The sequence below is a fragment of the Festucalex cinctus genome, chromosome 17 (genome assembly GCF_051991245.1).
Source record: "Festucalex cinctus isolate MCC-2025b chromosome 17, RoL_Fcin_1.0, whole genome shotgun sequence".
Taxonomy (NCBI): Eukaryota; Metazoa; Chordata; class Actinopteri; order Syngnathiformes; family Syngnathidae; genus Festucalex; species Festucalex cinctus.
The window spans coordinates 12,663,280-12,687,225 of record NC_135427.1 but is presented as its reverse complement, the minus strand read 5'-3'; the positions used below and the strand labels follow the sequence as shown (position 1 = coordinate 12,687,225).

Below are 23,946 nucleotides of genomic sequence, written 5' to 3'. Positions count from 1 at the left end.
GGATTTTTCTTATCTAGCCAATAGAACTTGATTTTTGGTTTTACTGAAAACATTTGAGATGTTCATTTTGGTTCCAATCCAAATGAGGTTGTTTTGTTTTATTTAAATATGAATATGGCTACAAAACAAGGATTTTAAGAATATAAAAGAAATATTTTTAAGAATTTTCCAAGGCGATTTGTGCCAGGAAAAACAAAGGATTTTTTTTCCCCCTGGAAACAAGAAAGGCTGTTCTCATAAAATCATTTTATTCTAGAAAAACGTTTTTTTTTTTTTTTTTTTTTTTTTTAAATAAGGTATGTTTAAAGAAAAAAAAAGCCACTTCTGGGAGCAAAACAAAACAAAATATTTTTTTCTCAAAACATTTTCCCTATGTGTGCATAAATGTGCATTTCTTTAATGGAAAATTTTTGTGTTTTTTTTTTCTCACTTTAAAAACTAAAATGTCTTTCTTGGGAAAAAAAATTTCTAGAAAAAAAATTCAACTTCTGTTCTCAAAAATAACATCCCCTAATATGATAACACTTTTCTTTTCATTTAATTTCCAAAAAATGTTTTATTCTAGAAAAAAATCAACTAACAGAAAAAAAATAATATATATATATATATATATATATATATATATATATATATATATATATATATATATATATATTTTTTTTTTTTTTTTTTTTTTTTTACTGCACTTAAAGTCTAGAGATTTTTTTTTTCTAAAAAAGGAAGGGAAAAAAATGTAAATGAAAAATGTACTCTTTACAGAGAAAGAAAATGTTTTTCTTTTTTATATATATATATATACATATATATATATATATATATATATATATATTTTTTTTTTTTTAAATATAGGACTTTCTCTCGACATTGAACTTTGTTCTTCAGTTTTCTAACACTTTTTTTGTTTTTTTTGTGCGTGTATTTTCTTGTTTTTGCCCTCGGTGGGCCACCGTACTTGTGTGCTTGCTTCCCACCTGCGTCGTAGCTGAAGTCTGTGGGCTCCTGCTTGACCATCATATGTGCCGGCGGGAACCTGTGCGGGTGCATGTGCGAGTGCAGGTGTTGGGGTCCGCGGGGCGGCGATCCGTGTCCGCGGCCATGCCCTGGTCCGGAGACGTGTCCCCCCACATGACCCGCCCGCTCATACAGGGGGTCCATATATTCTTGTTTGAAGCTCTGCTGCAGATAGGGCATGCAGGGGTCTGAGTGCTGCCGGTGGTAGGCCCCTCCCCCGCTGCCCGGACCGCCCCCGCTGCCGTGTCCCGCCGGGGCGGAGGGCATTCGCTGGAAGGCCTGCGAGGATGCAGGGAACTGGGGGCACATGGGGTCTCCCGAGGGGCCCTGATACCTGCAAGCGAGCAAGACGTCTGACATTCGCAACGTGGAAATCGACACCGGCAGTCAAAAGTTTGGGGTCAGCTGAGGGTCACCTGGCATTGAGGGGGTACGCGTTGCTGGGCAGCGGCTGCGAAGCGGCGGCGGGGTTCATGTAGCCGGCGTCGGGCCGGCTGGCCGTCGCAGGTTTGGGGGAGTAATGCTGCTGCATGGGCGACATGGGGGTGCCCGGGCAGGACCGCTTGGCACCCCCTGCGCTGGCCCTTTTTTGCTCGTAGGCACTGCGGAAGACACACAAACAGACCTCAGATACAATTTGATTATGAAGAGAGAGACATTTCGGACCTTCCCTTAAATCCAGAATCTTCTCTCATGACGAGAACCTCTGTGGCCATTCTCTTGACTAAAAACTTGTCTTGGGACTAGAGATTTTGATGCTTACCTGGCATAAAGGCACTGCTCTCCACTGGCGGCGTAGCCAAAGCTGGGCTTGTGGCTGCACGACTGGCTGGGGTCCGAACCCGGGCTCTGTGGCTCCTTCTTGATGGTGACGGGCGGACTGTGAAAGGCCACAGCTATTAAAACGCACGGAAAGACACAAAAAGGCAAGTTAGCACGAAGGGTTCAAAAGGAGCGGAACAATTTCTGTTCATTTTCAAAACAAAGTGACATCTTTGAGACTTTTCAACGTGGGATTTCAATATTAAAAGGCTTGTAAAAGCTTTTTCATTTGGTAAGGTCAATTTTATAAGACAATGTTAACACATTCACTGCCAGCCCAGAAAAAATCCCTTATTTGATGTCTTTTTCCGTCAATGGCAATCAATGAGTTAAGATGAGATGTAACCAAAATTGACGGATTTTTAAGCAAAATTTGCCTTAAAAAAAGAAAAAAGGAAAAAAGGATGCTGCAATATAATCACAAAATATATTGGCACATTGTGTTTAACACATTCACTGCCAGCCCAGCAAAAATGCATTATTTGACGTCTTTTTCCGTCAATGGCAGTCAATGAGTTAAGTGAACTGAGTGACACATCATACATGTTTGAAAAGAATTGCTAAAAACATGGAAAGATGGACAACGTTAGCTACCTAACAAGAGCTACACCCCAAAATGTATATCAGATAGATGTCACAATTTACAAAATAGGGATATTTGGCATTTGAGAAATATCGACATCAGTCTTTTTACAAATCTGAATGCCGATAAAGCTGGTATCTCACTGAGTGGTGAATGCTTGCAAACGTAGCGAATTTTGGGTTGTTCACAGTCAGATTTTACTTGTCGCAAAGTCATTTCAAACATATTCAGACAATTTTTCCACTGTCTGTGAAAATCTTTTGAAACCTTTTCCAAAGTTCACATCAAGCACCCTGCCGGAAACACAAAATTTGCTACATTCACATGCATTTGAGGCTCAATGGGATACAGGGAACTTCAATTTGTGGATTCATTCAAATTTCCATTTTATAAAAATGATGCTGCACTGGGAACTCCCTACACTTTTTTTTTTTTTTTTAATAAATGAAAAACAAACTAAGAAATTATGCTGAAATTTTGGAAAACTGAATTTACAGTAAACTTGGCATCAACTGAAAAAGAAACAAAAAATAATGGCACTATACAGAAACAAAACAAAAAGGCATTATATGAAAAATAAAAATACTTTTTTGTTTCTTCACTTTGTCTTTTATTAAACCTACAAATGTGTCAGATCATTTTGCCTGACCCTGTATGTTTAAAATTAAAGAAAAAGCTTTTTTATTTTTTTATTTTGTCATTTTGACACTAACATTTTCACTTTGACTGCAAATGAATATCAGCTTGAAATATCGGTTATTAGTCTCCTTGACTACTAATAATTAGGGATGTTATGATATCGTGATATCGTGATATTAAAACTGCCACAATATTGTCGCTGTCATGTTCACAATATTTAAAAGGAACACATCTGTTCAAAAAGGCAGGTTGATTTCCATTTGTGCAGTTCTAGCACCCTCTAGAAGCTAGTTTATTAGTGCAATTTAATTTTCAATAAGGATGTTTTGGCCTTCTATGTTTAAAATCTATGAAGGGGAACCTAATTTGCTTGTGAAGCGATCAATGTGTGCTTGCATTAGCAAGTCAGTGCCTCAATATTGTTATTAGAGATTGTTGGTGGTTTATATGCATTGCTGTTATGTACAAAAACACAATATTGTGCTTATTTGTATGAGCTCTTTTTTACAATATTGTGATCTTTTTTAAATATCGCCAACGCCCCCCCCAATATCGTGATAATTATCTTATTGTGAACTCATATTGTGATAATATCGTATGGTGATGTTTGGATATCGTTACATCCCTACTAATAATCGGTATCGGTATTGACCTTGAAAAAAAACATATCAGCCTGTTGACTATTAGAGAACATCTTGGTGTTGTGATTTGAATTCCCAAACGAGTTGACGCAATGGAACAAGCGGCCTGTCTCCCGGCTGAGAGGAACCTTGGAAGTCTTAGCTAGCAAGCTAGCTGGTTGTTAGCGCTTCACCTGTCACCAGCAACTGGAGGCGGATATATTTTCATGGCCCAAACACGTATAGTAGTCGTCCATTTTTTTTCTAGGTTGTAGTAGTGAGTGTAATTGCGTGAGGTGGCTTGAATTTTAACCTTTGTAACCATTCAGCAATGGCAGGTTTGTCAACAACACTCTCCTGTGTAGCGTGTCAAATTTACATGTGGGGACTTCAAGACTTCATTGTAATAACGCGACAACACGCGAGGGCAGGATATTTACATTTAAGCACTTGAATATCTTTCGCATGCAACACAGCGCTTGCGTGCTTGCGTGTGCATAGCGAACACATTCCAGGCCAAAGTCTCCTCGCCTTCTTTGCCTTGAGTCTTGCAGACACAACAGCCGACTTCCTCAAAGCTAAACAAGTCTGCCATGAAAGCAAACGTCACACCTGCGCGCCATCTATGCACACAAAATGGCCATTCTTTCCTATTTGCATCCCAGATGCCAATCGCGCGTCAGCTGATATTGACACAATAGGGAAGCCTCACATCTGCAAGTCAAGCTGTCAATCAAAAGGGAAAGCTGGAGTTTCCTGGTGGAACTTTCTAATGCACCCCCCACCCCCCACCCCTTAAAGAACAACATCTAAAGTGAAGCTTCAAGCTGTGCCGAGGGCTGGTGTTTATTATGTGAGGGGAGGCTTTCGGCCCGAGACGTGTACAGGATGTTTTTCTGGTCCCGGCAGGGTAAACAGCAGCAGCTGTGCTCTTCCAGCTGGGGGAGGGGCGCGTTCGTTCATTCATGTGTGTGTCTGGAATCTCTGTGGGGGTGTGCGTGTGTGGGGCCGCTTCATTCACAATTTAAAAAAAAAAAAAAAAAAAAAAAGAAGATCAGCAAGCTTGTGTGGCCCGAAAGTGAAAGAAGTTGGTGATTTTGGAGGAGATTCCTTAAAAAAATAAAATAAAAAAAAAGGACATTTTTACAGTACACTTACTTCCTGTTAGTTACATGAGTGATTCCCTAATGATAATGATAACTTGTGTCATTTTGAAAGGTCGCAACCTGGAAACAAGCACAGGCGCTGGTGCGCAATATTGGCCTGATGTGGGCTGCGCTCGTCTGGATGAACCGAGAGCACGTGAAGTCTGGGAATGGCAACAATGGAGAAATTTGGGGGGCTCTTACAGGACAGAAATATTAATAAAATAATTGTAATGCCATTTAACATGTGTACGCTGAAATGCCATATGAATGAAAAAGTTAGGCTATTTTAAAGAAAAGTCATCTAGTGATAAAAACAAATTTTGAGCAAAAACCGTAAAATGACAACAAATATTTCCAAAAAAAGTCCAAAAGCCATGAAAACACCAATTTAAGAATAATGTTGAAACGTGGCAATAATTTTTGGGGTTGAAAAAGTCATAAAGTAACAAAAAAAGTTTAAAGAAAACACAATTTTCAGTAAAAATGCTGTAATGTGACAACAACAAGTTTTGTGAAAAACAAAAATAGCCATAAAGTGACAAATTTTGGGAGAAATAAGTCAAAAAGTGTGACAACCACTTTCTACAAAGACAGTTGGGACCTTTATCCCATAAAGTCAAAAGAAAAAAAACATCATGATTAGGGGTGTGCCAAAAAATCGATTCATAAAAGAATCGAGATTCTCATTTATTAATCGAATCAAATCGATACTTAATATCCAAAAATCGATTTTATTTAAATTAGAAATGAAGAAGAAGGGGAAAAGGCAGTTGTAGTCGACATGCTGTTTTTTGTGGAAAAGGGCACTTACAATACAAAATTAATAAATGTTAAAAATAAAAAAAGACACTTTAATGTCTCTATTTGTCATTTTGTCTTGCAAAGCAGACTGGAGTAGATTATGACAATGTTGTGCATATCTGTAAATTGAAGCAGAAATCATTTGTGAATCAAATCATTTTGAATTGAAAATCGTTTGAATCGAGAATCGAAAATCGATTTTGAATCGAATCGTAGACCCAAAAATCGTAATTGAATCGTGAGACACGTGAGACAGTCAAAGATTCCCAGCCCTAATCATGTTATTATATTAAAGTCTATTTACTCGAAAGTATAACTAGGGAAGAAAGTGACATTTTAACAAGTGAATTTCAATAACTTTATTCTCATGCCTCTTATCCCGAAAAAATAGGCCAATATAAATACGCCATTCGTTCCAGAATAATGTAAGGACTTAATAATGCTAATACATTACTATTTAATTTTTAAAAAGTGCTTTTAATCAGCCCGACGCTAACATCTTATTTGTGCACCAGTCCCCATATGTAGGTCAGCACTTTAAAAAAAAAAAAAAAAAAAAAAAAGATACAACGGAATGATTGATTACGAATGATTTTGCGGACCCTCCAAGATGACGTGGACCCCTGTTGAAACAATCATCGAGAGGATTACGAACAAAAATCCCCCAAAGACATGAAAAGAAGGCAGGCCTGTGACCGTCCGTCTACGTCGGCCACTCTTGGCGACTTTCCTCAAATCCAACATGCACTTCCAAAAATAATCCTTGAATGAAAACAAAGCCAGCGCTAGAGTAAATGATGGCGTCTCCATTTATAAGGCAGTGGCAGTCATGTAAACGGAAGCAGGGTGAGAGAGAATGATGTTCCTCAGCTCCTTTCTTGCTTTTTATTTGGGCCGATATGAGCTCCTTTTTGACGCTTTGTCACGTGCTCACGGCTGAGTTGGAAGTTACATCCAGAATGCGCAAGTTAGAAAGAAGTCTCAAGTCTTTGTGATGGTTTAGAGCAAGTCCTCAAATTAATGAGGCAGAAATCAAGCAAGTAATGTTGAGTCTAGTCAGGTTATACTCATTGGTCATAACCAAAGTCATACAATCTTGCACAGTCACAACATACATTAGCATTAGCCACTTAGCAGACTGTATCTGTCCAGGTACTTGCGCTAGCTAGCTGTACTACACATTTTTACTAACACATTTACAAATTGTTTTCATGGTCACAAACAAGTTTGGGTGTTATTCATGACTTTATTGTCTTCTCAAACACATAACCAACATGAAACTGAATTCATGTTTGGCCAGCTAGCTAGCTAGTCAGTTAGCTGATTTGTCAAGTCAACGTAGTTTAACTGATGATGGATAAAGTTGCCGTGTCTCTTATCGTTGATTTGCTTTTTCCCCAATTTGATGCCAAACTTTATTCATGAATGTAAATTCAATAATCATGGCACTCTAGCCAGGATATGTCGGATTATAGTAGCATAGCAGTGGAGGGGTTGCTGGGTTTGCGCACATTAGCCAACAAATAATAAACAATATTGTAAATGCAGGTTTTCAAATGTAAAAAGGAAAGACTAGTCAAGTCAATGCCTAGTCGGATCTCATGAAAACCAAGTTAAAGTCAAGTCCAGTCATTCTGCCTCTGGCTCATTGACATTATAAGGAGAAGCGGGAAGTTTTCCCACTTATAACGATAAGGATGAACCAAAGCAGATGTTTGGATTGAAGTACACCAGACGTCCAAGTCCTAAAGATTCCCGGCAGATCTTTTGAGTGATAAATATATTTGCTATATTTGCTGGAATGACATAGCAACTGGCTATTATCGGGGGCTCCAACTGGGGACGACCCCCGACTGGCTGGAGGCGGGGCAGGGACTTTTACATATGTAAATGTCCGCCAATGGTAAGGGGTGGAGGATGCTGGGAGAAAGGTGATGGTCATGGCTGAGTGCTTTAGGAAGTGAAGGGATCATTACATCAGAGGGGTGTAGGGCGGGAGGAGGGGGGTGGGGGGCCCTTCGGATTCAACACACACACCACAAACAAATCACAAGAGGCGGCCGGGATGGGATGGGATGGGATGGGATGAGATGCCCCACCCTCCCTACTTCAGCCATCCAGCACACAATGGGCCTCTCAGCTGAGGCGCACCAGTGGGAATATATGTCTAGTGGATTCCTGTGGGATTCCTAAAACACACAAGCACGGATGAGAGCGACTCACTAAAATAAGCTTCCATGAAAGAGAGCAGTCGGGAGAGACACATTGTAATTGCACTTTCAATTTTTTACTGCATTACTTCTTTTATAAGAGCCAACCGTGATGCTAACCATGAATCATAACGCTGAGAATAGGCGAGTGTTTGATACAAAGACTGCCACCGAGTCACAGAAAATCTTTTTTGGGGGGAAGATCTGTTGCAATTTGGTTCTGCAGCGCTGCCAAAAGTCAATGTTAAAAAATTTAATTTTTGCAGCGTTGACTCCCACAAATTAAACTGCTAAACTAAAGTCGAAATCAGCTGTTTATGCTGCCAAAGAACGCACCAAATAAACAGTAATTTTCCACATTAACATCACACGAACTACTGATTTTAAAAAAATAATAATTTTTTTTGCAATGTTTACCATTAATCCGCCAAATTGAATTGCTCCTTCTATGATTCAATATGACACTGCTTCACTGACTTGGGTAGAAATCCAGCAACAACAGTCCACTATATAAAGTAAATTGTCTGTTTTTCATGGCATACTGTAAAACCTAACCCAACTGAACCAAATGTAAAATAAATAAAATAATATAAAAACAAAAAAACACAATTTTAGATTGATTTGCTCCTCCCACGGCGCGTGCAAAACACCTCTTCCAAGTTTGGTATAAATCGTCACCGTTTATCCAAGCCAACAATTATGTAATCGCCCATGACAGGCATCGGAAGTATGTTAATATCAGGTCAACAAGTCCTCGCCATGATTTCCACACGTTAAGACAAAAGTTTGGCGGGTTGAAGGGAAGCCCGACGTGAAGACAAAACTGGATCTGGATAGTCTTAAACGGGATGTTTATGCAAAACGTTGCCAAGTCTCGAGCCTCTGGCAGTCTGCAGCTCATGACAGCCTAACTGGCCCAAACTCAGCCCGAGTGTCAAACACCACCAGAACCTTGTGACGTCCCAAAAAAAAAAGGGGGGGGGGACAAAACCAAAGTTCTTATTTAACTCCATCTTGGGGGTTATCTGTTTCTTGCTGGCTGCCATTTGTGTTAATCCCCAACTTGTTTGCCAAACGCCGTCGATCAATGAAGCCACTGAAGACAATCCTACCACGCTGGCTTGAAAGGTTAAAAAGGAAGCTATTGATTGACAAGAATAGCTAATGACATTAGCTGCACAACAACACAATCATTCAATATTTGACTGGGTCTTTTTTTGACACAGGTAAACGACAAGCCTCATTCGCACTGCTGGGATAAATGCACAGTTTTGCAAATCTCTACATAAAGGAAACTTCAGGATTTTGCCACAAAAACACACACAAAAGCAATTAAAAAGTCAGCAATCTATTTCTGCTATCTGGCATTGTAAATCACAGAGAGACGCCGAGGCGGGAGAGGAAGAGAGGCGACGGAACGGCATCCAGGCCTTCGCCGATAGAGTGTGCAGTGCACGGAAACATGTGCGCGACATGTGCGCTCCCTCTCGGGTCGCCGCACAATCAGGAAGCCAGCCAGGACGAGCACAAGCAGATCGTCGTGGTCATCGGCCCGCCGATGGATCCATTAGTGCGCTCCTATCTGATGCATGAATTTTTAACGGCATTGACGGGAAACTCAGACGGGTGACTCCAGCATCGTTATATGCAAATTACGGTTTATTAGGAGCAATGCCTCAGGATACGTTAGCAAAGTTACAAAACAAAGCAACAATAGAACCATAGAAAAACATGAACAAAATCTAACAGCGGCAAAATTCATCAAACAAAAGAAAATTACATAAAAGTAATAACGGTTGCACTGGCCAACAATGTGTGCTAATTCAGTAGAGTTTAGCTACATTGCTTGGTGCGCAGCGGGCTAAAAGATGTTATGTGATTGTTATGTGACACGTACAATCATTTCTAAGTAGACAGAACATTTAAAAAAAAAAAAAAAACAAGGACACAAGTTGGATATTTGTAGGTCTAATATTCTAGCCAGAGGCAGAGTTAAATTAAGATTTTTTTTTTAGCAATGGACTGAAACAAACAAAAATGGTTGGCTAACAGGATGCGCGTGTGACTGACAGCCGTCATACGTTGCCGTGGTTTTCTGCAAATGTCACACTTTCACTTCCCTCTGCGTGAAAACCGCACTTCTCGTCTGCCAGGGTGAGAACCGACTTGCCCGAGCGTGTCGCCACACATCTGTCAGCATTACAGAGAGCGCTGGCAAGTATTTACGTAAACAGACTCAAGTCAACTTGACTGCTGTTCTTACATTTTTTTATTGTCATAAACCGCTTTTAAAACTGCTCGCTTCAAAGCAACCAAACTTACAACAATGTATATTTTTTTAGTATAAACCAACAAAACACTCCCTTAAGAATCTCCACTAGCTTAATGCTAACACACAATGCAAAGCAACCATGGAGGACCTAACAAAACTAGCATCGATGTTGCCTTTTTTCACACAAGTATCTACTTCTACTTAATTGTGAGTACTTTTCCCACCTCTGATTACAGGAGATCATTAAGTTGTAAATTATTGTTTCTTTTGTAGGATAGAAGACGACTGTTATGGATGCGTCCCACACTAAAGAGGGTGATAAAGCCCGCAAGGGCCTAAGAGCCTTTGACGTGATGTGTCAACGTTCTGACATGTTCTCCCCGCTGTCCACTTCACTTCCAAATGTGCCGCGTTTGCGTTTCTGACAAATGGCCATCGAGCAGCTGTAAATCTGACGCTCACATCGCAGTACAAATACATCGCTGTGAGAGGGGCAACCTGCTATAGGCGAAGTAGGGATGTAATTAATCTGACACCATATTGACTCCTCAAACCCGGCCCTCAATATAACCATCCGACTCTTAACGTAGCAATTGATGTATCCACACATTACTGAGATGATATTATGAGCTGATTTGGGAGGGAGATTGGCGGAGTTTTGGGGTGCAAACGTTAGCTTAGCTATATGGGAAACAGTATGCTGTGTCATATACGGCCACAATGGACAGTGGTAGCTTGACTTCCAAGTTTAATTTGTCCTGTGACCAAACACTACACATTTTTAATTAAGAAAAACAGCTCGTATTGTATAAAAAGCTAGTTTATATGTAAAATGTAATTTATATACATTACAGTTAAACATTTAAGCTATATTAACTTAATAGCTAGCTACCTAGCTAATAGGTGGTCAAACACTAACTAAGCTCAATGTTGGTGATGTGTTTCATTGAGAAGGCAATAAAGTTAAGGACAATATGGAGATTGGTTAGGGACTATCAACAATAATAAATGTGTTAAGAGTACAGCAACAACAGTTGTTAGCGAGCTAGCATAAGTACAGCTACTGAGTGCTAAGTCGCTAATGTGCAACTATGCTGTGACTAAGCAAGATTGTATGACTTGATTTGCCACTTGCTTAACCTAAGCACCAAATAATGAATTTTAAGTAAAACAAAACAAAACAAAACACATATACAGCTAAAAATAATGAAAAATGACTTAGGAAGGTCTTCAATTTAGCATACGAGTCCACTGGCTTGATAATTAGCAGCCCGTAATTCTTGCTCATCCTCTTCTCACCCCCCCCCCCAACCCCCCATCAATATCATGATGGAGATCTCTAAATGCTTCATGACACGTTTGACCCGCACGTGTCTCAATACTCTCTTTCTTCAAGCTGATTTATCTGCACTTTATCGTTATCAAGTCATCTATCAGTTGCTCTGCTTGGGGGAAGGAGGCGGCTGAGGATCGATGCGTAACACTCTGCTATGTTCCACACCAGCACGGCTATCGGCTTGTGTCAGCAGGTCAAAACAATCACGTGCATTTGTGGGTATGTGCGGGTGCGTGTGTAGACTGGACAGGAGTCAAACAGGAATGGTGGCCAAAATCAGCTCATCTTACTGTGTGCCAAAAAAACAAACAAACAAACAAACGAGGACTGAAACTAAAGCTTCAAGGCAATTTTCCTGACAACCCTTGAACGCATCCGTCTGCACATGACAACTCCACTGGAAGTCGCCTCTTTGTCTTCATCATGATCATGAGCCTTTTCTCCACGGTTCCAGGAAAAGAAAGAGAAGCCACACACGCAACATACACCCCCCTACACGCACACACTTTTGTCCATTCATAAATTATGCTGCCACCACTTCTTGAACTGCTTAAGCCAGGACAAGAAAGAAACATGTCAGGCCTTTTCTACAACTGATTTGTTACTGTACATAAAGACTCTATAGATGCCTCTATATGGCGGCATAGCACTACACTACAGGTCTTTAGAATGATAAACTCTTCCCTTCATTTTAAGAGTTTTTTTTTGTTTTTGTTTTTTTTACACCAAGTTGAGAAAAATCTACCTCAAGGTACCTCAAATGTACCAAATAATAGAAGAATTTAAAAAATATCTGGAACCATTATAAGTAATGACAAAATGACGTCAAAAGATGATGTAACACACACACACACACAAAAAGTGAGTCCAAAAACAAGCGTCTGAGGTGTCGTAAATGAGGCCTCGTCAACCTCAGCTGGCTTTTCACAAGCAGCCCATTCATAAAACCGCCGCTGCATGTGCGCGTGCGTGCGAGAAGACTTCATGTGTGCGCCGACTTGAGAGGACTCAAAGCGCGCCACGGAGAGGCGTCGTGTTGGTGATTTGCACGCGTGTTTCTGGCAGGCACCTGGCTGTTTTTTTGGGTTTTTTTGCTGTTGCGTAGCACCTCTATTTTGGAAAAAGAAAAAGACGACCACGACGTCGGCGCTGCATGTTCCCGAGGAGAAAGAGGAGGGAGGCGCTCGACCTGTCCCGCCTCGGAGTTACGTCCTTTTAAGCTGATTAATAAAATGACTCCCAAATGTGGGTTCAAAAGCCGTAACTTGATAAGTCACATATATTTTGTAAGTACATATTAACCAATTACTCCTCCTTATCTTAGCTTTGGGCCTATCTGATTGGTGTTGAGATACAAATAACCGGAATTTCAAGTTTTCCCAGATACGAGCCGTCGCTCATGTTAAAGCTCGAGTGCTAACGAAACTTGTATCCCTATAGACAGATAACATAATAATACTCAGGAGCATATATTCTTTATACTCTACAAAGAACGACTAACATTGCTGCGGCAAAAATGTCAAAAGCTATTAAATTTCTTTATATTCTATTTAGGGTGTGTGCTCAAAAAAATTGATACTTCAATATATCGTTGCGAGCCTCATTACAATACACGTATCGGTACGGAGGCGTCAGAATCGATATTGCTCGTTAAACTTTAAATAGGCAGTTAACGTTTGGCTTTGCAGCTTGCATTGTACCTAAAAAATAAAAACCAGCAGCGTCTCAATGTACCAATTTTCCTATATTTTGTTTAAAAAAATAAAGGAAATAAAATGTGTTGCATGAAAATAATGCAGTTTTTATTTCTCCAAATATTTCAAATAAGCACATTTTAGTGCTGTAATTTTAAAACTTTGATATTTTTGCTCATATCGGCTCATGCCTATTAATACATTTTCACAGTGTGTGTGAAAACTGCTCCCTGCTCTGCAGTGCGTACACATTTAGACCAAACATGCCGCTTGGTGGTCAACCAGAAGAGCTACTAAAAAAATATTTTTGTCATTCAGCATAATAAACATATCCTTTAATATGACTGTTATTATAAAATGTGAGTAAATTAATGTAAAATATCGGGATACGTATCGCTTTGAAGATCATTTCTTGGGATACATATGTATTGTGAAACGTATCGTATCGTGATACGTATCGTATTGGCGGCAATACCCAACCCTAATTCTATTTAGTTATGTCAGAATCATGTTTTTTTTTTGTTTTTTTGAAATAGGCTACTACCTGCTAGGTAGCTTAGCAACCAGTGCCAAATATGGGCATGCTTGCACCTGGCCGCCATTATCTTTCTGTATGACAACCCTTGCATGAATGAACCAGAACATCTTCAGAATGAGCCATTTGGGGCACTAATTGCTGTCATTTAGCTCCTTTTCCATTGATTATTATTATCATTATTATTATTATTATTATTATTATTATTATTATTATTATTATTAGAAAGTAAAACTAAAAGTACAAACGACTGCCTCCACTCAGGGGGGACTTATTAGGGGAGGTGGAGAAAAAAAAAAAAAAAACGGGCAAAAATCCCGGTTGTGAAGACGAGCGGTTGGGAGCAGCTCGACGCCCGCTTCCGCTCGCCTTCTTTGCCATTCACTCCCGCGACTCCTTGCTCTCCCTCGGCCTCTCTCGCATTCTCTCCCTGAAAAGGAGTGCAGCGGCGCTCGATGGCCGCAACTTCCTACGTAATTACTGCAAGGCACAAAACCAAACAATCGTCCCATACAGCTCAGAAATCACTGGATTAGTTCACATCTTGGAACACTCAAAACTCTGTGTGTGCGTGTGCGTGTAAAGGAGTAGAGAATTCAACTCACACACAGGAAGGGAGGGAGGGCTTTGGAGTATCCACTTGGAAAGAAGGATGAGGGCGGGAAAAAGGGGGGCCTGTAGTTTTTTTTTTTTTTTTTATGAATGGAGAGCGAAGGAGCAAACGGCGGAGAGGCACACTTCCTCTTACGCAGGCGGGGAAGAAAATTTATGAATGGCTCGCGTCGAGTGTAAACAAAGAAGAAGGAGCCCTCGGCGTTTTGGTGAATGCCGGCTTGTGACCTCCACACGCAACAAAATTCTGAATTCTGGACGACACGGCATTTTCACAGCAGGAAAAATATTTCTTTTATTGCTTTCACGAGGCGTTTAGTGCGTTAATTTTGAGTTCATTGAACGTCCCTTTAATGCCATTCATATTTTTAATGCATGATTAATGACCTTGCATGGAAAGCCTTTAACGGGAGAATTCCAGTCGCAACGCAGAAAACACGTCCACGTCAAAATTTAGCAGTAATAAATATAATAATAACGCATGTATACTTCTCAAGACTTTAAAAAAATGCAATTTAAAAAATGTGCAAAATTTCACAAGTTGCTTCATGTTAAAGATTAGATAGCACTTAATATGAAAAGAAAAAAAGGCACGAAGCTGTCACCAACGTCTTACAAATGCAATTATGCCATCTAGTGGCAGAAAAAAATGACCAACACAAATCAATCACACTTGTTTTTTACAGTTCATGTTTTTAATTTTAACTCAACTTTATGAATTACTATGAAAGTACTATATAAATGACTAAAAGATGCAGCCATATTTCTATTAAACATTTTTTCCACTTTTACCACTGTTACCAGGAGTATCAAAACTTAGTAAAATAAAAAAATTGTACATTTTATTGTACATTTAGTGCAGATATAAAAGTTGCGATTAATTGTGAATTAATTGAAGTCATGAGCTTGATTATGATAAAAAAAAAAAAAAAAGTTTTCACATATTTGTGGACTTTGCGGCTTAATGATGCACGCAAGGGTGTTGAACCCACATGGGATGTGGTTGTGTTAATAATCGGCCGAAAAATCGGTCACCTAACAGCTGGTACTTCACAGCCTGCAGCCAACTACAGAGAAGCATGTGTGCAATAATCATAAATAGAAAAAAATAATCCACCGATTGATTATTCAAATACGTTTTGCACCACAGCAGCCTACGCTAGCTCAACTAGAGCGAGGCAGCAGACGAGATCTATTCAACAGATGGGCAGGTATTGCACAATCCCCCAGTGTGACATTCCACTCTGTTATTTAAGTGTTGTTGGTTTATTTTTTTTATTTTTTTTAACCCTGTTGGAGGCCACACCCTTGCAGGTAACAAGCAGACATGGTAAACAAGCTCGCCGAGGCGCCGCATTCGTCCGCAGGCATCAATTATACTCCAGCCGGGCAGGATTAGAGTCTGGCTTTATGCTTTCATACGCAAACACATGCTCGTTTCAATAACAGGTGAGTCACCTGCACAGATGTCTTTCAATCTCAATAATGGTTGAACTTTTAACTCCTGGCAGCGGATCGAGACTGATCCCATTCTGAGCGTTTAAGATTGCAAAGGCAACAATCGTAACAAAGTTTTTTTGACTATAAAAGGAAACAACCAATAAGCAGGCTTTGATGAAGCAACAGCGAGGACAAGCTTGCAAACAACACGTAACAAAGAATAGCAAGCGGAAGCCTGAGCAGAAAAGGCGGAATGAAAACAATTAAGGGCCGGCATGATATGGATTTTTTTTTTTTTTTTTTTTTAAAGTTGATGCTAATATTGGGCATAATACAATTATGGTAATTTCAAAATATTAGGCAGAACGTTTGATTCTTTTACAAAACTTTGTTCATGAGTAATCGTTTAACTTTATGACACAGTAAAATATATATTTTTTTTTATTTTTACTACCATTGATTTTTGTTGTGAGATGCTATTGTGTAATAAAAAAAAATATCCCCCAAAAAAAATCAAAAAAAAAAAAAAAAAAAAACAACAACAACAACAACAAACTTCTGTGTTGGTGTGACTAAAGTCGATGGTCAAAGTTGAAGAGTCGGGAGTGACCAAGCAGCAGAGACGCTGCCTGTCAACACAAAGCGTCCCTTGGCCTTTAAATGAAGTGCCCGTCAAAGCGGAGCCCCCGTGACCCCGCAAATCACGGCAGGGTCAGCAGTTAGCGTCGGGCCGACAGACGATTGGCCGAGTGGGCCGGAGGGGGTTAAGTAGACATGACCCCTGTGTGCCCTCGGGTTCATCTGCGCTTCCTCCGGCGCTTTGTGGCCTAATGGACGGCGACAATGTTGCGGGCGGGTAAGTGTCATGTTGGGATCGTGACACATGCGGGTTTAAATGGCGCCGTGTTTACACACAAAAGACGGCGGGGCAGGATGTCCCTGTGACCCATGTCGAAGCCTGTCACTGCTTTCAAAGTTCCCATCGAGCCAAAGGTGGGACTAAGTTACATAAAATTAGTGGTAAATTAGTCTTAAGTCTTTAAGTTTTCAAGCAAGTTCCAAAGCTCCTGTTGAGTCCCACTAAATGTCGAGTCATCAAATTATTGCTGAGTCACACCATACATTCGCAACATTAGCCACTTCACACTCAGTGCCAGCACTCGTGTTAGCTTGCCAGCTAGCTTAGTAACTGTTGCTGTACTACCTCATTCACAATCGCTACATTTTCTAATAGTCCCAAACCAGTCTTCATATTGTCAATTTTATTGTCCTCTCCTTTAAATGTATGCTAATCTGTTAAGTTACCTTAGCATACCTTCCTCAGCTAATTTAGTTACCTTACCTGTCTTTGTGGGCTTTAAAACGGATGAATTCTGCCTACACCTCGATCAAATCCACCAAAATTGCGTTGCATCACCTGCGCCACAACTTAGACCAGCTTTTATATGATCTAAAGAGTAGTTTCCTTTTAGTCAACAAATCGTCAGGTGCAGTCGGAAAGCCCAAGATAATTGTATTTTTTTACACCGAGCACACATGCACCCGTCTACTACCAAAATGGAGCCCATGTAGTTCAATTCAAATAAAAGTCTTAAAATTGCCAACTTAAGTCTGACTCGAGTCAAGTCATATGACTCGAGTCCCACACCTCTGCCAAATGTTTCATAAAGACATGAATGGATGTTTGTACGAGGGCGCGCGACCCCGCCTGGATCCTGAAGCGCCTTTGTTAACAAAAAGGAAGCACATTCAAATGGTTTGCTTTCGCTTTTTACATCTTCCCACCAGCACAAAGGCCCATCTTTAGACCTGAGTCCGCTTTTTTACCGGTTTCCTGGGCCGGACCTGCTCGGCTTTTCAATACCATGCAAATGGCGGGCAGCACAGCACAATACCGAGGCCGTTTGTTTGGTGTCCTGGCTTTTGTCTGCCGGAGAGACTACGGTGACCCGCTGGTCACCGCGCGCGATACATTCCAGAGCCACTCGTGACACGTGAACATCCCCAATCTCAACACACCGCATCATTTTTTTTTTCTGCACAGTTTTTATAATCACGGAGCCCCCTGCTGACACCTCCGCTGGCCCACGTTTGACCTCGCCATCCCAACAGCGGGCCAGAAACAACACGAGCAAGTCCAGTGACAGCAGATCACATGAGATAAACAATAAAATCTCCGGGGTAAAAGACCCAAAAAAACAATCTGGTCGAGAAATAAGCTCTGAGAGGACAAAGAAAGTCAAAGTACTCACAGTTCTCCGAGTGGAAATCCGGAACAAACTGCTCGTCGCTGTCAGGAACCTGAGCTGCAAGTAGAAGAGAGGAAACTTATTTTCAAAGAAACAGATTTTTATGTGAAATTAACATTTTCAAAAAACGTCCCTGTGAATTTTCAACATCAGAGTTTATATAACAAACTGGAGGTTTCTGTGCTCAGTTCAACTTTGAAAAGAAACCATGGCTTGAAACACTTAAAGCCTACTGGGAAATCCTAAACCAGAACCCTACTTTGAAACTATAACCCATACTTTGACGCAACATCTAAAAACCCAACCTTAAACCCGTAACCCATCTGATTTGTAAGCCTAATCCTGATCTTGAAACTCTTCTCTGGAGCTACGATTCTGGCCGGAAACATTATTTTGGAAGCCGAAGACTGACTTGAAACCCCAACTTAAACTTTGAAACCCGAATCAAAGCCTTTAAAGCATTACCCAGTCTTGAAACCATACTTTAAAACCCTAACCCAGGTTTTAAACTCAACTTAAAAGATGACATGTGACCCGAACACTGGTTTGAAACACTACCTTGAAAGACGAACCCTGATTTTAACAATAATTTAAAACCTTATTCCAGGCTTTAAATCATGATCCAGTCTTAAAACTATCTTTAAAGCTGACCTGTATCGCTAATCCAAGCCTGAAACCCATTTCGAAAACTTTAGCAGGTCTACTGCTAAACTTGTAACAACACAGGCTTGAAACAACAACCAATGCTTGAGGCTCTTCATTGAAGCAAAAACCTGGCTTGAAACTCTACTCCGAAAGCTTCAACCCTGACTTAAAACCACAACCCAGGCTTGAAACCTTATTTGAAACACCCCACCTGGCTGCTGTGATGTAAGTGCAAGGAGCAACGCAATGGAAAGTCACATGAAAAGCTTTCTGGCCATCATCCTTCTCAGCGTTTAGCTCATTCATTCGAGAGCGGCAAACATGCCTGCGAGCTTACGGCCCGGCGGGGGAGGAGATTCTGACCTCCGCAACCCCCCCACAGCGGCGCAATGGCACTCATTCCCAACCTGCACGTGTGTGCGACCCGGCGTCCACGCAGCACAATTGTGAATGGACGGGGATTCCTCACGCCAGCCCCATAGCACAATAGCGCCTGTCTGAGGCGGCCTGCACCTGGGCCGCCGTCACTGACTGGACTCATTCACGTCCAGCCGGGATGACTTTCATTCACTAATCGGACGCTTTTGAAAGGGCGAAGCGCGGCGAGGAAGTCGCACGTGTGCATCAATTACTCTTCTGAAGTCCCTCAAAATCTACAGAAACAAGCATTGCTGTTAAAAGTCTACACACACCCTGTTTTTTTTTTTTTTTTTTAAGATATAAAAATGCTTTGCTACGTCCTCTCGGTCCATCATTTCATCCAGCGCTTCTTCACGCATGATGCGGACACAATCCAGGCCACCGCGACTTTGGCTAAACAAAGTCAGCACGACAGTGACAAGTGGCATCCGAGACGGCGCTTTGTCACGGCGCCTGGCACGTTTCCTCGCCAGTTGAGCCAGAACAGCTTTGTTAAGTCGGTCTGGATTTTTGCAGTGACGATAAACAGCTGCCCGCCAAACTGGATTCGATTAGAATTTGAACTAAATATGAGCAAATGTATCGTGTGGAAATTGTCGTGCTGGAAGTTGGATCCTAAAGCGCAGACACAAATTAGGTTTGAACTATTTATTCACATCGAGAGGCGTAGAACAAACTTGACTAGACGAGAAACAAAGAGAGTTGCACAGAAGGACAGAAAGCAATAATCCGGCAAAACACACACAATTCTCAGACTGCACCTACAGACAGTGAATCGATCTGATTGGTTGTAGCAAGTAAGGGACGAAAGAACGACATCGGATAGGTCCAGACATCACCTAAAGGATTAAAGATTGACATCACATAGCCTAAAACTAGTTGAAACTAGATGATTGTTATATGATGGTTACATCAGTTCAAAACAGACACTTGACCTCACGGTCATGAACCCAACTTAACAGGTCATGAATTCAAACTTAACCCTGGCGTGGCCCCAGACATGAAAGAAATTTGTAAACTACAGCACAGATATTTTGTCTCTATTTTGGCCTATCTATTATGTATCTATTAGGGTACCACACTACTTGTGAAAAGTTGGCTATATTTCTAAGAACATCCTCTTCTATACCTTTCTGTGAGTCTTCCAGTCTCTGCTGTAAGTTACTGATGATACACTAAGCTCAGTAACGAACTTTGAGGTACAAGTGACCACTTGTCATCGTCTTTGTCTCATGTTAATTTGTGAACAAGAGGACTTTTTAAAAACGGATTCTAATTCCATTTCATTTCTTCAATTACAATTTTAATTATTATATTCCATAATTACAAAGTCGGCATAATCATAAAAAAAAGAAAAGAAAAATTATTAATCCTAATTTTGAGCTGTTTAAATGTATACATTTGCACTTTTTTTATTTTAAAATAATTTTATAAGTTGGTTTGGTTTTGAATAATTATAATGTTTCGAAGAAATGTAAACATTTTCTTGTTTTGTATCAAAAATCAAATGATTGTCCTAATCGTGATGTCAATTATTACCAAATGAATCGTGCTTATTATTTTCTTCATAATCGAGCAGCCCTAATGGAAAGTATGAAAACCTAAATTTAGCCAGGGTGAGGTTTCCAAATTATTGACTTATGTTGTCTCAGTCCTGCTTATGTCTACATTAGTGCAAGACGGACAACAACAGGCCAGCACAAAAAGAGGAAATCAGATATTTAATATAATCATTCACTTTTTCCTGTCATCACACTTCTTCTCCTGACTGTACGCAGAAAACCGGATGACACTTTTTTTTTTGTGGCAAGTTCAGACACACATCATCAATTTTTCATGTAACGTAGAATCCTGCGGCCTACTGCAACCAAATAACAACATTAGTCGCTAAGTTGCCACTGTTTGGCCTCAGGATTGGCTTGGATTTTTTTTTTGGGGGGAGAAAGGGGAGGAGGCTGCGGTTGACAAAATGCAGGGGCCCGACATTTAGCTGCGCACATCCGCCAATCATCAGCAGATAGTTTGAACGGAGAAGGCAAAGGGACACTAGACCTCATCATGAACCACATCCATCATGATGATGAGGTTGAGATTCACTGCTAAAAGTAGAAAGACCGATTTGTCTCCACTGTATTCTACTGCATTTTGTGCAGTTGAGTTCACTGACACCATACAGTGCAAGGTTAAGCAAAAAAAGAAGAAAAGAACGAAAAATCTGCATCCCCGAATCCGTTGTTGTCATGGTAACTTAAAAATGATCAAACATACCTGAAAATATCATTACTTTCAATGCTACCAGGAACTTAGAGATGCAAGTTAGCACAAGAAGGAAAGTGTGTTTTTAAGACAACACGCACACCCACGAGCTCCCCCCCCCCCCCCCTCCCTCCCTCCCTCCCTCCCTCCCTGGTGGGAGTTCCTGGGCGTCTAAACCTGAGGGCCAATAAGACAAGATGCAACAAGTTTCCCCCGACATTCGCCATCCGCCGCTTCCGCTCTCCTCCCCATCATGGCCATAATGGGGAAAGAGGAAGAAAAAATAAAAATAAAAATAAAAATCCCCCGGAGCTTCCCTGGCGTTTACAATCGGGGCAAATGCCTCACAAGTGCAACGGCTGGAGATAAAGTCTTTAATTAATGCGACAGGAAAAGGAGAAGGTCTGCGCTCAAGCCGCTATTTAAAGTTAAATAACATCTTTGCTGTGCTTCAGATAGGATGTGATTACCAAAATAAGTCAATACGTCACATGACCTTTTATTCTAACTTATGATCACAACTATGATTAGTCACAAGTCCAGAGTAATTATTTCGATCATGTTTTTCCATCAAAGAGACATTTTGCTGTTTATTTTAGTTATATGGCGTGAGCGGTTTTACAGGTGAGTGTGTGGGTTTTGTTTTTATTGAGGGTGGGTGCAGTACCAAGTCTTTTATAAGCCTCCTGTTATGTACCACGTAAAAACTGACAAGATCTAAAGTTTTTTTTGTTTTTGTTTTTAAATATTGAGAAAAAATTTACGATCAAGAATATTTTTATTTTAACTTAATTTTGAAATTACAAACTTAGCCCATAAGCTGTAACAAGTTAAAAAAAAATGACCCAGTATATATTTTTAATTCTCAAAAAAAAATAAAAAATAAAAAATTGACATGAAACTTACTTATTGTGTTTCAAACCTCAATTTATGTTTTATAGTATAGAATTTAAAAATTCATTTTGGAAATTGCAAAAAAATAAAATATTGTGAATATTGTAAATAATATGCTAGCCTTACTTCAGTTCTTTCAACATTCTACATAATATTAACTATTTTTTGTATTGACCTGACATTTCTATTAATTTCAAAATATTCACACATTATGACTTCTGACTTTAAATGCACTGGCCCAACACAGCAACCTTTTTTTTTTTTTTTTTTTTAAACGGACTGACAATGACATCCCCGCGCCGGTGTTGGGCCTTTTCACATGCGGCGTCGAAAGCGACACGTTCACTTCACACCAACATCCCGGCAGACACAAAGACAAAAAGACCAGAGGCAATAAAAGAGCAGCAGTAGGTGACTGGCTTTGTAGTTTCAGGTCCTAGTTGTAGTCTCTCATACACACGCACACAAAAACTGTCACCTCTCAAGGATTGCAATTTTCCAAAAACACTAGCTGAAATCTAGACTGAGAATTGACGACTCATTTTGTTGCAGATAAGTAAATGAGTGTAGTCCTATATAGACGAGTACAAGGATTAAGGTTGCAAAGGGAAGTTAAGCTGTTATAAAACGTTTGGAGCGACAGACATCGGAACACAAAAAGGTACAGACAAAACTACTAACTTACATATATTCTTTTACCTCTGTGAAGACGACTATTAGAAAAGCAATAGTGAGTCACAATAGTTGTGGATCTCTTGTGTTTGCATGACTTTCTATTTATGCGCTCGATAGTAGTTTTTTTTTTTTTTAAACGTATTCCCATTGCTCTGTGAACATTGTGAACTGAAAAAGCAAAATGCTTTTGATGCAGCTAATGATGACAACAACAAAAAATAGACATGACGTGTTTATTTTTTTCTGATTAAACATTGTTGCTTCTCCGAATCAGTTGCATCTTACCATTAATTATGCTGCTGCTATTCATGCTATTTTTTGTGCCTCTTAAGGGTTCAAAATGTCACTCAAGATCGTGACTTAGCCTATGACTTAGTTTGACTTGGCCTCTCTTTATCTAAGCCTTTTTTTTTTTTTACGGTGTCATCCGCTGAGGTTAAAAAAAAAAAATGTAGTGAGCCTATTTTGACAAAGTAATGAGTAGAAAGTACTCATTTCTGTTTTCAAGTGTTCTGTAGTGCGCAAAAGTAAAAAGTGATCAGAATAATATATATTTAAAGTCAAGTACAATTGAATCTACTTGAAGTGATGTAGTATTTGTGCTTGGATAATTCCCACCACCGCAAAAGTCCCACACGCAAAGCAAGAAAGGGCAATGTATTCCTATTCCCACCACAGGGCAACATGCAGCTTTTATTTGGGCACCCAGAGGGGAATAATGACTCCATTAGCACTCACGCCATCGTCATCATCATCAGCAGCAGCAACAGCAGCACCAGTCGCTGCAGCGCAACCTCATTCCGGTTCTCCATGTTGCTGGCATGAGTGATATATGCCAGCAGGACCAAAATCAATAAGCCAACATGGCTCCATTCTCATCCATACATACTGTACGTGTATTTACTTACAGTAGCGTACCTTTCATTTTCTCATAGGGAAAACATTTGGTTCGGTCATCTTTGAGTGATTTAGCAAAACACATTAGCTTCATCTGCTGTCTAACATCAGCTCTATGACATGCTATCAATGTCAGCATCAAAATCTTTGGCGTTAATCCGAGCAACAGAAAAGTCCTTCAGGGTTG

At 40.2% G+C, this 23,946-nt stretch overlaps 1 protein-coding gene across 5 annotated transcripts in view; it reads right to left on the bottom strand.

The window, feature by feature from the left end:
- etv4 (ETS variant transcription factor 4) overlaps positions 1–23,946 on the bottom strand; it is a 149,712-nt gene that overhangs the window by 71,232 nt on the left and 54,534 nt on the right. For all 5 annotated transcript variants that reach the window (XM_077501875.1, XM_077501870.1, XM_077501871.1 and 2 more), the window contains 4 exons: positions 17,976–18,029; positions 1,775–1,907; positions 1,428–1,613; positions 972–1,345 (listed from right to left, as the gene is read on the bottom strand). In XM_077501875.1, the coding sequence (XP_077358001.1) occupies positions 972–1,345; positions 1,428–1,613; positions 1,775–1,907; positions 17,976–18,029 (747 nt within the window). The remainder of the gene's footprint in view (positions 1–971; positions 1,346–1,427; positions 1,614–1,774; positions 1,908–17,975; positions 18,030–23,946) is intronic.